The sequence below is a fragment of the Crocodylus siamensis genome, chromosome 8 (assembly GCF_052110815.1).
Source record: "Crocodylus siamensis isolate JL-2025a chromosome 8, ASM5211081v1, whole genome shotgun sequence".
In the NCBI taxonomy this organism is placed as follows: Eukaryota; Metazoa; Chordata; order Crocodylia; family Crocodylidae; genus Crocodylus; species Crocodylus siamensis.
In genome coordinates this window covers 78,125,973-78,139,474 of record NC_143402.1, presented here as the reverse complement: position 1 = coordinate 78,139,474, position 13,502 = coordinate 78,125,973, and the positions used below count along the sequence as shown (strand labels likewise).

Sequence of the window (13,502 nt, the reverse complement as noted above, 5' to 3'; positions counted from 1 at the left end):
CATGGCTGGTCCCTTTCCCTCAGGCCGGGCCGGGCTGGAGGAGCTGGAGACCTTGGGCTGCCAGGAGGGAAGGGAGCCACGTTGCTTGTGCCCACGCCCAGGGGAGATGCTGGCAGTGCCCAGGGCCCAAGGGCAGCAGGGCAATGCACGGGCACCAGGCCGGGGCAGGGGATACTCCACCCCGGCAGGTAGGAGCACGAGGAGCTGGAACCCACCCCAGCCTGCCCCCGTCGGCACCGTGCCCTGGCTACTCACGCTGCCTTGCAACTTGCACCACAGCATGGTCGCCCTGCCCCTGGGCAGTGCCACGTGCCAGATGGTGTGGCGAGCTAGCGGGACCAACATGTGGCCCCAGATCCTGGGCTCCTGCCCTGCAGGGCCACAGCGCCGCAAACCCCGGGCAGCTGCTGGGCTGAGGCCCCCCCCACCCCTCCCGTGCCCACGCTCAGCCGAGCGAAAGGGCAGCTGCTTGTTTACAAAGCCCAAGGAGATTAGACACGGGGCTATTGCCTAGATACGGTGCGCCTGGCAGGGCCCAGGGCCAGCGCCTCCAATGCCGCGCTCAGGGGCAGCGGCCGTGTCCTTGGGAACCGGAGCAGGCAGGTCCCGCCTGGCTACTCGGCTGTTAATGGCGCACCGTCCCCCTGACCCCAGAGCAGCAGGGCTGAGCCGCTGGACTTGGCATCACGAGGTGTCCAGGAAGCCACTTGCGGCCGCGCGGCTCCTGCCGGGCTGGGAGGCACAGGGGAGACGAACGCAAGCAGGGGCAGGGCAGAGTCCCCAGGGGAGCCTGTTCCCACGCACATGGGAGATAAGGTGGTGATGCCCAGCCTGGCACAGGGTACACATCCCAGCCGGGCTGGACTTTGGCCCCTTTGGCCCGGAGGGCTGAGCAGATGTCAGGGCAGCCAGGGCTCTCCGGGCCTTGGTGCCCTGAGAATCAGGCATGGGGGGCAAGCCCCATGGGGCAACGAGCTGCCAGCAAAGGGCTGGCAGCACGGGGCGGACCAACACGGCTGCCCCCAGCGGCCCCGATCCTGGCACCCGCCTGCTACAGACTGATCTCTGCCTGGCCCAGCCCTGCTTGCTCCAGTTCCCAGCTCTTATCTCCTCGGTGCCAGCTTCCCGGTGGGTTACTCAGTAACCCTGGGGCAGAGAGCAGCCAGCTTGCAGGGAAATCACCCCCGTCCGGGCCTGGTAGCTGGACCCACCAAGAGTCTGGGAAACAGGAACCAGCAAAGAACAAGGGAAGGACCCAGGCGCCCAGCCCCAGGGAACGGGCCCCCAGGCTCCCCTCCGAGCCCAGGGGCAGACACCCCGTCTCGGGCTGGCGCAGCCCCCACACCTCCTCCCTCTGCTCTCAAGGAGGAAGAGGTCACCTGGCTCCCGCGCTGGAGCTGGAGGCACTCAATAATTCATGGCGCCGGCCGCAGGCTTCCTGCCTGGCAGGGGAAAAAGAAAAAGAAAAAAAAAAAAAAAAAAAATCACTGCAGAGGGGGAAAGACAATCCGGGCAGAGACGGTGCCCGACCTTGGCGTATCTTTGCCCCGCAGCCACACAGGGCCCAGGCTGCTGGCTCCGCGAGCGCTCGGGGGGCTGAGTGCAGCGAGTTTGCTAGGTCTCAGCCCGTCCGTCCCTCCAGACCCAGAACCGATGGGTCTCGGCCGGGCTGACCGCGCCAGGCAGAGCCTGGGGGCGGGGAAGGGGAAGAGGCTGGAGGGACGGAGGAGCCTTAAGAGCCCCCCAAAAAGAAGCAGAGGGCTGGGATCAGATGGCGCCTGGCTCTCGGGGCAGGGATGGCCAGGCAGCGTCGCCCTACCGGGGGGCAGGAAGCTTGATGGGGTTTGCAGCCAATAACCCCGGGAGAGGGGTGGCCTGTCTGCTCCGTGCCCAGCTCACAGCGCTCCCCGAGCAGGCAGGGAAGACACAGAGCCGCAAAGAAAAAAACCCGGCTGCTTTATTACACATGGAGTCTGCCCTAAAAAAAGAGAAAGCCGAAAGCCCCCCGCAGGGAGGAGATAACAGCCCCCACCCCAGTCCCTGCTTGTCCCCGTGGCCCTTCACACACCTGTGGATGGCCCCGGGCATCGGAGCTGGCCGGGGGTGGGGGCTGCCCCGGGGACAGACATGCTTGCAGATACAGCTTAAAAAAACCAAATTGCCGGGACAGCAGGAGCCCCGGCAGGAAGGCACTGAACGCTGCGACCGCAGAGAAAGGCTGCGGGGCCGTGTGGGGCACTAGGCCTCCTTGCGCTAGGACGGTGCTTTTTCTCCCCCGGCGGGGAGCGAGCTGGGACGGGGAGCTTGGTGCTGTTAGCTCCGCTTGGCAAGAGGGGGAAACTGAGGCACAGAAGGCAGCGGGCGGTGGCGGGGCTCCTAGGCCTGACTAAGGACGCTGCCTTGTGCCTGCCTCAGCATGGCACGGGGCTTGGCACAGGGGAGTCGGGGGACCCGGCGGGTCCTAGGACAGAGAGGGGAGGGCTGCCCGGGCGGCCCCCGGCTCAGCCCCGCGAAGGCACCGACAGATCCTGGAGTCCTTCCTCGGAGCAGCTCTGCCCTCGAGCCCGCGGGTCCCTGCTGGGGGGGCTCAGGGGCAGTTGCTGGGGTCCAGATGCCCGGCAGAGCAGTCTACAGATGTTGCTGACCCGGGGCGAGCCCGGTGGGAAGGCCGTTCGTGTCCAGGACGGGCTCTGGGCAGTCTCCGCAGGGGCGGGCGCCAGGCTGGTGGGGGTACGAGGTCTCCGGGCTCCCCCCAGGCTGGCTCTGTCTCAGTTTCAGCCCTGCCGGGCACTCTGGCGTTGACCCCAGCACGGCTGCGGGGGGCAAGGGGGAAGGCGCGGCGCGGCAGCCCCGCCGCAGAGGCACGGGCGGGCGGCACTGCAGGATTCGGGGCGCGGGCCGCTACCACCTGCCCTTGCCGTACGGGGACTGCGTCTGTGGCAGAGGGAGAGGGGTCAGGACAGGGGGCAAAGATCAGAGCCAGAAGTGCCCGGCTCCTGGCCTCCCGCCCCATCGTCACAGACCTGCTGGCCCCTGCCGTCCTTGGGGCCCGCGGCCTGCCGGGCCTGGGCGGCGTAGACGTCCTCGGCGCGCAGGGTGGAGTTGGCGCTGCCCATGGCCAGGCTGTTGGCCGTGGCACGGGGCAGGATGACATCGTAGGGGCTCTCGGGCTGCCGGCGGGACAGAGGCGGGCGTGAGCAGGGACCCCCGTGCCCACAACGCCCCCCCGCCCTGGCACAGCCTGCCGCGCCTCCATCACACCAGAAACCCCCACCTGCCCCGGGGTGGGATTCACTCACCGGCCCCTTGTGCATCAGAGCCATCTCGGTGGGCTGGTACACGCTCGTCAGGAGCTGCCCGTTGTAGCCGCTGTACGGGGACACGGGTTTCTTGGCTGCAGAGAGAAGACGCGGCGCTGAGCGTGGCCCGTGGCAGGCCCGAGGGTCAGGAGCCAGCGCCGCGCTTGGACCTACGCGGCGGGCGAATGCCCAGCCGCAGGGCAGACCGGCGCCCTGCCCCGCAAGACCCCTCGGGGCTGGGCCACACCAAGGGCGTCTCTGCCCTGGCAGCAGCCTCTCCCTGGCTTTGGCTGCACCCCCGCAGCAGGCACCGTTAATTGTCCAACAAAGCAAACAGGCTCTAACGAGCTGACTCATCCAGCAGCAGCTGGGGACCTTCCCGCGGCCCCGCTCGTCCTCCCCGCGGGCTTCGTCGCCCCCGGCAGCGGCGAGGTCGGGCTGCGCCGCCCGCGCATCGGGCTGGGGGCAGGCGCGGGGCGGCTGGGTGAACCAGCACCGCAAAACCTGCCCCCGGGCACAGCGGGAGGGGCAGCACCGACCCCAGCCCCTCGGCTCCTACCTGAGGCGGGCTCGTCCATGGAGAAAGCCTTGTTCTCCACAAACATGCTCTGAGCCTTGTGCTCCTTGAGGATGGTCTCGTAGCCCACGCCCCGCGTCGGGTACCCGTCGTCCTCGTAGGCCTGCTCGGGGCCCGGGCGCGTCACGTGCGTCACCTCGGGGATGGCGTAGAGCAGGAGGAAGACGCCGGCGTTGGCGACCAGGGCCACGGCCAGCGTGGGGTCGTCCCAGCCCGGCGTGCCGCGCTGCCGGTTGCCGTAGACGTACATGACGATCCAGACCAGCCAGACGGCCGCCGAGAGGGCGGCGGTGAGGAGGATGAAGACCGCGTGCTTCCTCCAGTGCGCGTGGCGGCCGCAGAGCGGGGGCCAGGCCGCCACGAAGGCGGCCAGCAGCAGCAGCATGACGTAGAGCAGCGCCAGCACGAAGTCCTCGTTGGCCACGGCGCAGGGGTCCGGGGCGGCACCCCCGTTCCTCGCCACCGTGATGAGCAGCCACTCGGCGTTGATGATGGCCTCCACGGCCGCCAGCGCCACGGCCACCGCGAAGGTGGCCCAGCCCCGCGGCGCCCGGTTGCGCCGCGCCAGCAGGTTGAGGCTGAGCGCGTGAGCCAGCAGGCAGGAGAAGCAGGCGGCGAAGAGCACGCCGAAGAGGAAGCGCCGGGCGGCGCAGGTGGAGAAATCCCGGCCGACCACGAAGGCGAAGGCCAAGCAGAAGAGCCCGAGGGTGCCCAGCAGGAAGACGACCTGGGTGCCCACCAGGCTCCGCTTGCGGGGGTCCTGGGCGAAGGGCAGGCTGGCCACCAGCACGATGGCGAGCACGAAGCTGGTCACGATGCCCAGGCTGGCCGCGGCTTCCACCGCCACGCCCCAGGGCGCCGACAGGTCGCACAGAGCGAAGTACAGCGGCGCCAGCGCCCCGCCGCAGCCCGCCGGGGCCGGGGCCGGGGCCGCCATCGCCGGTGCTCGGCGCGCGGGGCCGCGAGCCTCACGTGCTGGGAGGGAAGGGAGAGGTGGGCGTCCCAGGGCTCCGCAGCGCCCGCCCGGCTCCCGGGCTCGAGGGCGCTGCCGGGCGGGACAAGCGCGGGCCCCGCAGGAGGCGGCGAGAGCCCGCTCCCCTTCCTCCTCCCCCGCTGCCGCGGGCGCTGAAGCCGCGCGCTCGGCGGGAGCCCTGCGCAGCCCCCGGGCCCGCGCCGAGGCGGCAACGGGCCGGGCGCCCCCGGCGTCTCCGCGGGCGCGGCGCCCGCCTCCCAGCACGTGCGAGCCCCGGGCACGGGGGCGCCCCCGGGTCCCGGCCCGCCCGGGCCACCGCAGCCGGCAGAGGCGCCCGCAGGAGGCGCGAGCCCCGGCCCGCGGCCGGCTGACCCACCGGGAGGGCCCGGCAGCCTGCCTCGCGGCCCGCGCCCCTGCTCCCGCGGAGCCCCCGCCCGGGCGCTCACCTGCCCGCGGGCCGCGGCCGCTCGCATCCCGCTGCCGCCGGCTCCGCCCGCCCAGGTGCGGCCCCGCCCCGCCCCGCCCTCAGCGCGCGGGGGGCGTTGCGGGGGGAGGGGGCGGCCGCCCCGCTGTGCGTGTCCTGCCCCGCGGCGCGGGCCGCGCTGCACCCCGCTCTGCCGGCGCGCTGCCAGGTCTCGGCCCAGCACCCCCGTGCTCCTGGGGCCCCCCTCTGCAGCCCCCACCCCAGGCGGGAGCAGGGCGGCCCCGGCCCCGGCCCCCTCCACCGCCGCTCCTGCGGGGCTCGGGGCAGGTCTCTCCCTGCTTCCAGACAGGCCGGACAGGTTTGGCCAGGCCTGCTCCGCCCCGGGGATGGGACTGGCGGCTCCCGGGAGGCCACGGCCACCCAGGCCGGGGGCCCCGCGGGGCTGCAGTCTGGGCACCTGCCAGGGGACCCGGAGCCTCTGGCATCGCTACTGCGGGAGCGGGAGCGGGAGCCACTCGGAGAGGCACGCGGAAAAGCTCAGCCCAAGCCATGAACTAAAACCCGGGCAGCTCCAGGGGAAGGGGGGGCAGAGCCGGGGGCAGCGGGGCCGGGCAAGGGTTAAAACGGAGCGGCACCCACTGCCCCTTCCCCCGTAATCCGTTCCCCTGAGCCTGTTTGTGCAGCCAGACCCCGTGCCATCCCCTAATCTCCGGCGCTGTGCTGCGTTCAGGCCACGGCGCCACCCCCACCGCCGTCTTCCTTGCCACGGGTTTGCTTTCAGGCAGAGCTGCAAAGGCCACGGCGCCCAAGCCGGGAGGGGCGCGGGAGCCGGGCCCCAGGGAGGCTCCCAGGTGTGCACACAGATGCACACGCACACGTGCACGGATGCAGCCCAGGATTCACGCCCCCCCCCGTTTCCCCATGTGGGTGGGGGTGTCGCAGGGCGCTCGGGGCAGGGCCCAGCCGGCCGGACCGGATTGACTGATCGCACTGGGGATTTGGGCTGGATGGCGAGATCCAGCAGCGACAGGCACCGGGGTTCCCAGCCCTGCCTGCAACCCCTGGGGGCAGCTGAGGGGCTTTGGGAGCCAACCCCCCACCTCCGGCGCCTGCCCCCTCCCTCCGCCGCCGGCACAAAGTGCTGACCCATCACCCGGGGCTGGCGAGTGTGAGAGGCCAGGCCGCACAGCTTCCTCCACGGTTTCCTTCCCCAGCCCGGAGCTGGGTTATTTTCTCAGGGGCCGACTCAGGGCTTCACGCGACACGGGGCCCATTGCCCGCTCCTCCCGCGGCTGCAGCCCCCTTCGCAGGCCGCTGCCCACTGCTCCGGCTTCCCGCTGCCCATGGGCTCCCCCGTGCCCGCTCTGCTTCTCCCAAGCCCTAAGAGGCCAGGATCTCCGGGGTCTCCCATCTCCAGCCAGCTGCAGCGTGCAAACCCGACCCCTCGGTGCTCCTGCGTTATTTGATGTGACAAGGAAAATCCGTGCGAGGCCAGGGCCAGAAAAGAAATACACCCCCCTTCCCACCTCTTGGCAGGGGTGCAGAAAAGATGGGTCCCCTGCTCTAAACCCACCCCTCGGGGCACCTAGCACGGGCCTGTAGCCCCCGGCCGGCGGGTTCCTGGCTCGGCTCCGGGCTCCATTGTTGTGGGAACAATCCCTTTGTCTGTGTGAAGCTGGCAGAAAGGCTCACCTTGCCCGGGAGGCTGCGAGATTTGGCCTGGAAACGAAGAGGAGGCGTCTCTGGGCCTCGTCCGTGCCTCTCAGGGCTACAGCTTCCAGCGTTGGCACCGATCCTGCAGGAGCTGGTGCTGCCCACAGCCTGGGCTCTTGCTGGGTGTTTTGCAGATGCTCTGTTTCCCCGCTGTACGAATTAAAAACACAACCCAGGAAGCCGGCAAAAATCACAGTGCTCATTAGGAGCAAATATTTGAATTGCAGCCACCACCAAGCACCGCGAAGGCCCCGCTGTCTAGAGGGGCAAAATACTTCCACAACCCGTGCCGGCTCTAGGGAGGGGAAGGCGGAAGCAAAGTGACGTGACCAAGGCCACACGGGAGGACAGTGGCAGAGGGTGTGGGATCATGGGAGGAGCAATTCTGCATATGCAGAGCCTCACTCACCTGCTTGTCGGGGAAGTTGTGCCGTTTCCTTCAAGCGTGGGGACTGCCGGCCCGGCTCTGCTCTGCCGTGTCATCAGGCTCCGCTTGGCTGCAAAATGGGAGACGCTGGCTCGTTTCCAGGCCACAGTCTCAGCCATTTCCAGGCTGCCGTTGGAGCCCCCCGCAGCTCGGAGCCTCAGCCTTAGCACAGCGATTCTCAGCCCGCGGCAGCCGGGGGTGCACAAGTCTCTTCCAAGTGTGCTTGGGGTGCCCTGCCACGCCACGCCGGCCCTGCAAGGTGTGCAAACAGTGCGCACGAGATGAACCCTGAGACGTCCAGCAGGCACGCGCCATTTAAAATGTGCTACCGGTTGCGTGCTGAGTCCTCCTGGCATTTTCCTGGAGTCAAAACCAGGGGAAAGCTTGGAGCTGGCGTTTTCTGAGGGGGGCCCGGAGTCGATCAAATGCGCCTCGAGTCTAAGGCAGGGCACATTGGGACCTTACAGGCTTCATATACGCACAGCGCAAGCGTCCGTGGGCTGAAGCTGGCTTCATCCACTGCCCCGAGTCTCCTGAGGTTGTGCTCCACGGTCTCGGGGTCTACCCCAGCGTGGCGCATGTTTTTCGGCACAGTCTGCTGCGGTGGTTGGCAAGCCTGGAGCACGCGGCATCGAGGGGAGGCCGGGTCTGGGGAAGCCCCCAGCTCGGGACCCCAAGGCCTGGCTGTGCATGGGGCTTGTCCTGGCTGGGATGCCAGGCATTGCCCGGTTCCAGGAAGGCCTAGGAGGAGCTGGTGCCCAGGGCAGGCAGGACTTTGATACCCGACCGTGGGGCTGGCTCTGCTGCTCCAGGTCCAGCCGGGGACCTCGCCCCCATGGAGCAAAGCCCCGTGGGCTGCCAGCCTGCCCAGTGACCCCAGGGGACTTGGGTGGCTGCTGGCACCAGTGCAGCCAGTCCCAGCTGGTGCAAGGGAGCAGGCTAGCAGAGCTGGCACTGCCACCCCAGCTGCTGCAGCCGGCTTGGACCCCGGTGTCCCAGCCCAGCAAAGGCACCAGTGGCTACAGCGGCTCGTGGTTGTGAGCGGGTGCCAGGGCCAAGACGGGCGGGTTATGGGGCATTAGTGCGGGAGGCCTGGTCTGGACCGGGGGATTACGCTAAGGACCTTACGGAGGAATTAGTAAGTGGGGCAGAGCGCCTGGGGTGGCCGGCTGAGCCGCAGGGAGGGGGCAGGGGCTTGAAAGGCAGCCCAGCCACCCCCGCTGCACCGTGCCCCAGAGGGAGGCTCCCAGGAACGGGCGCTGACAGCGACGTCCCCTTCTCCAGGTCCTCTCTCCCCCTCCATAGCAGAGTACAAGGATGGGCGCCTAGCAAGGGCACCTGGGTCCTGTGCTTCAGCCTCCCTCAGGGCAGGGGGGGAAGCCTCCCCCCCGGCTGCTGGAGACCCTGCTGTGCTTTGTTCTCTGCTACAGACAGCCCACGGGGGCCTTGGTCACATCACTTAGCCCTCCCTCCCAGCTGTGGCTCTACAGGGATGATACGCTGCAGACTGTGGGGTGCCCTGATGCCAGGGGGATGGGAGCCTGAGGAGTCACCATAGCCCAGTGGAGAGCTGGCTGGAGCGGCACCCACGTGTGGACTGAAGGAAGTGCCGCAGGCTGGGGTCAATGAGCTCTCCCCATTATGCTCCCCAGGCACGGCTCTTGCTCTGCTGACGGTAGAGCACCTCCCCAGTGCAGAAGGGAAAACTGAGGCAGCAACAAATCAGCACGGGGGCTGCTGAGGGTGGGGGTCTTGGCAGCTTGTGAACCGGGGGCAGGCAGCAGCCAAGCCCGACCAAACTGCCCCCCTACCCCCGTCACAGCACCAGCCCCCACAGCAAGAACCCCCCTTCAAGGCACCCCAAGCCCTTTCCCCGCTTAAGAAGCAGGTGTGAGGGGCTGCCAGCCCTCCGGCCACTGCTACGTTTACACCCTGGCCCGCCAGGCAGGGCTGTGGCTGGCGCGGTGCCCCCGCCTGCTTGGGAAAACAGCCTGGGATACAGGGGCCTTTGTCCAGCTGTGGCTTGGGCTGGGAGCGCGCAGCTGCCTCGCTGGGCGCTGACCGCCCGTGGCCAGCTGGCTGCGGCTGCGGCCCCTCGGGGCTCTGCTCCCTGCCCGCCGAGCCTGCGTAGTGCAGGGGCGGCGAAGCCAAGCGGGGACAGAGCACAGGAGGAAGCAGGATTTCCGTTCGGGAAATGATGCAGCTGCTTCTGGGGTGCAACACGTCTGCGGGGCGGGGGGGGGCTGGCGGGCAGGGCTCAGCCTGGCTCCCGGCCCGGTGGTGCCGTGGCCGCCCCTCTCCTGCCGCCCCGTGGCAGCCGGGGAGATCGGCGAGCCGGGAGAAATCCCAGCCCCGCTGCATGCTCGGGTGGAGAGAGCAGGGACCCGCGCCTGGCTTGCGTGCAAAGAGCGAGGCTGGAGAGCGTGTCTGGCCGGGACCCGGGTTTATTGGGGGCAGGACGGGCGCTGGCGGCTCGTGGCCAGGCCACCTGCGCTCCTGTCACGGAGGGCTTCCAGGCCCGGGCACGCTGCACTCGCCCCCGGCGGCCCGGGCCGTGGCCGTGGCCGTGGCCTGGCTGCGGCCTCACAGGGGCGTGCCACGCAGCAGCCCCAGCGCCTTGAGTGCGGGGGGCGGCGGGGAGCCCCCGTGCCGGGGAGCGCGGCCGGCGGCGCGGCGGGGCCGGGCGGAGCGCAGCACCTCGGCCACGGCGCGGCGGAAGGTGCGGCTGACGCAGCAGTAGAGCAGGCCGTTGAGGGCCGTGTTGAGCAGGGCCACCATGTTGGCCACGTCCAGCGCCAGGTGCACCCGCCAGTCGCGGCGCACAGAGGCCACGTAGAGGTGGCACAGCATGACGGCCGTGCGCGGCGCCCACAGCAGGGCGAAGACGCTGGTGACCGCCAGCAGGAGGGCCCCGGCCCGGTCCCGGCCCCGGGCCCGGCGTGGCCCCGGCGCCCGCCGAAGCCGGCACGCGATGGCCGAGGTGGTGGCCAGGAAGATGCCGCATGGCAGGAAGTAGATGGCCACGCAGTGCAGCCACTTGAGCGCGCGGTCCAGGGCGGTGGGAGGGTCGGCGTCGCGCCACACGTCCAGCCACCAGTAGAAGGGGACGCCGGTGGCCAGCGCCACGGTGAAGACGGCGGCGATGAGGCGGCGGCTGCGGGCAGGGTGGCACAGGGCGCGGTGGCGCAGCGGGTGGCACAGGGCCACGTAGCGGTCGACGGCCAGCAGCACGGCCACCCAGACGGAGGCGTGGCTGGCCGCGAACTCCAGCGCCGTGACGGCGTGCACCGCGGCCGCCGGCACCGCCCGGCCCAGGATGCCCGTCTGCAGGATGAAGCCCACGAAGACGATGAGCACCTGGGCCAGGATGTCCGAGGCCGTCAGCGCCAGCAGGTGCCAGTACGACGACTTCTTGGTGTGGGCGGCCAGGCGGGACAGGGCAGCCGCTGTCAGGACGTTGGCTGGGGGCAAAGCAGAGCCGGCTGGGAAGGCGCTGCCGCATTTGGGGACACCTCAGCCCCCGGGCCGGTCCCGGAGGCTGCCAGCCTCATGCCGGGTGCAGTGGGCTGGGAGCGGGGCGCCCCGGGCCAGCTCCGGGCAGGCAGCAAGGGCTGTGCCAGCGTGTGGAGACCCCCCAGCCCCGTCCCACCTACCTGGCAGCCCCAGGGCCAGCAGGACGCTGTAGTACACGATGGGGACGATGCCCACCACGCAGGGAGACCGCTCCTCGCCCGCCGGCGCGGTGCTGTTGGGCCCGGCACCATCCTGGAGCAGCATGGAGCAGCCGCGGCGCTGGGGACGGAGTGGAGTCAGAGCCCAGGACAGGGGCACCGCTGCTGGTGTGGGCCCGAGGCGTGTGGGAGCCGGGGCGCGTGGGGGGGGTGCACGCAGGGGCAGCTGGACGGGCAGGGGGCCACGGCGGGTGCATACAGGGACAGACGGACGGAACGCGGGGAGCGGACAGGGACTGTAGGTAGGGACAGACGGACGAGGGGATGGGTAAAGGGTGTAGAGGGGACGGACAGAGGCTGGCAGGTGGGCATCGAGAAGTGGAAGGGGGGTGCATGTGGGTAGGCAGACTGGTAAGTCTGGGGTGGATGAGGGCTGCGTGGACGCCCAGGCGGGCAGGGAGAGCTACGGGGACAGCCGGGCGCCCCAGCCCGGTGGATCCTGCCGCCCCGCCCCAGGTCCCCTGCCTGGGGGGGCTCTTACCGGGGTCCCCTCAGGCTCCCCGGTCCCGGTGCCTCCCCGCGTCGCGGAGCCGGAGCCAGCGCCTCGTGCCTGGTCCGCGGGCAGGTGCGGGCTGTGCGGAGCAACCAGCCCAGCCCAGCCCAGCCGGGGGAGGGCTGGCCGAAGGGGGCCGGGCGGGGGAGAGGAGCTCCGCCGAAGGCCTGGCCAGCCGCTGAGAGCTGGGGGGAGACGGGGGGGGGCCTGGCTGGTGGCGACGGTGCCCCTGACACGCGGCACCCGAGCCCGGGGCAGCCGGGCCCTCCCAGCCCCGTGCCCGGGCCACCCCCTGGCTCCGGTGCAGGTGCCTCCTGCGCTCGGCTCGGTCTGGCCCACGCCGGCTTCCCGGGGCGGCGCAAGGGAAGGCGACCAGCAGCCACAAGGCATCTACCCTGTCCCAGCTCGGGCACGCGGGAGCCCCACGGCGGTGCCACGAGCCTGCTGCCACGGCACTCAGCTCCGGGCCCCAGCACCCGGCCCTGGCCTCGCCCCGCCGGCCCCGGTCCGAGCCGGTCGGGCCCGCAGCCAGGAGCTCTTGCAAGGGGCTGGGGGCCGTGCTCTTGTCCCTGTGCTCACCCAGCTCCTGGGACCAGGCGGGCTGGTCGAGAGGTGGGGGCCTGCACCCTGGCCTGGGGCCTGCCGTCTCCTGCCTCCGCTTCTGGCCCTCTGGCCTTTGCACGGCCGTGGGGCGGCAGCTGGCCTGGTCCCCCGGCGGACGCCCCCCCAGTGCTCTGCCCTCACGCCGGCCCCGGCAAGCTGTTGTTTTCCAGGCCGGCGGTTAAATCAGCCGTGGGCAGATGCGGGGCCGAGCCATTAGCGGGCTGGGGCGGGCGCCCCGGCGATGCAGGAATGCCCGCCCGGGCTGTTTGCTCACCCGAGCGTGCGGGGAGCTCCAGCGCAGATAGTGCGCGGGCAGCGCGCTCGTGCGAGCAGGCGGCCATCTGGAAGGGCCGGGGTCCGCGCGGCCCCCGCTCCGCGCATCGGGCGGGCGGGCAGCCACGCAGCCCAGCTGGCGCCGGAGCCATTAACCATGTCGGGGCTGGGCCGTGGGGTAAGCTGGGGCCAGTCCCCTGAGGGGTGCCAGCATCAGCTTCCCCCCCAGAGCAGGGCGCGCTGACTTTGGGCATGCCCCCCTTGCCCAGCATCCCAGGCGGGCAGCGTTTGCTGGTGCCCCAGATCTGGACCCCAGGGTCTAGACCCCGCTGGATCCCAAACACGGGCGCATGGGGTGCCGAAGCCCCCGGCGCAGGCCCGTCTCCTGGGGCAGAGCAGGGCAGGCATCCAGCAGCCCCGAGAGCCTTTGGAGGGGCACCGGGAGCCTCCAGCAGCGGCTGTGTCCCCTGGACCTGCCTGCTCGCCCCGCTCAGGCTCCTGGCAGGCGCTGCCGCCTGCGGCCATGGTTTCCTGGCTGACTGGCAGCTGGGATTGCGACTCTGGAGGCTTCAGGCCCTTGGCCGAAATGGAGACCCCGGATACCCTGCTAGTGCCCAGCTCCTCACCACCCTGCCCATGCTGGGCAAAGTGACTCACCCAGGGGCACCCAGGGAGGCTGTGGCAGAGCCCAGACCTCCTTCTTCCTTGCTGCAGCCCAGTGGCCTCTTCATGTGACACCACTCTGGCGCCCTGCTTGCAACGCCCACACGTGACTCCCAGCCCTGGGGGTCTCGGATGCCCTTGCCTGTAGATGCAGCTGGCTTGGGGTGGAGCACGGCAGCCCCCCTCGCCCCGGCCCCGAGCCAGCTCTGCACGGGTGCATGGATGCTGGGGGTCGGGGGGGTCACAAGGACAGGCAGGGGCAGGGCCGCAGCCCAGCCTGGGAATGGGGGGAGCTCTTGGCTGGCGCTGGGGGAATCTGGGCCAGC

At 70.5% G+C, this 13,502-nt stretch overlaps 2 protein-coding genes across 3 annotated transcripts; both read right to left on the bottom strand.

Annotated features, from left to right (window-relative positions):
* Positions 1–1,939: 1,939 nt before the first annotated feature.
* Positions 1,940–5,431, bottom strand: GPRC5C (G protein-coupled receptor class C group 5 member C). 2 transcript variants are annotated; one of them, XM_090061667.1, is made up of 5 exons: positions 5,296–5,431; positions 3,859–4,851; positions 3,300–3,394; positions 3,024–3,170; positions 1,940–2,934 (listed from the first exon to the last, which is right to left on the bottom strand). In XM_090061667.1, the coding sequence occupies exons 2-5, from the start codon at positions 4,811–4,813 to the stop codon at positions 2,902–2,904; spliced, it is 1,230 nt and encodes a 409-aa protein (XP_089917793.1). In that variant the 5' UTR covers positions 4,814–4,851; positions 5,296–5,431; the 3' UTR covers positions 1,940–2,901. The 2 variants fall into 2 exon arrangements, with proteins under 2 accessions (XP_089917793.1, XP_089917791.1); XM_090061665.1 differs by lacking the exon at positions 5,296–5,431 and having other exon boundaries at positions 3,859–4,944.
* Positions 5,432–9,869: 4,438 nt separating this feature from the next.
* GPR142 (G protein-coupled receptor 142) lies at positions 9,870–11,268 on the bottom strand. The gene is made up of 2 exons (XM_090061768.1): positions 11,067–11,268; positions 9,870–10,874 (listed from the first exon to the last, which is right to left on the bottom strand). The coding sequence occupies exons 1-2, from the start codon at positions 11,188–11,190 to the stop codon at positions 9,997–9,999; spliced, it is 1,002 nt and encodes a 333-aa protein (XP_089917894.1). The 5' UTR covers positions 11,191–11,268; the 3' UTR covers positions 9,870–9,996.
* Positions 11,269–13,502: the final 2,234 nt, after the last annotated feature.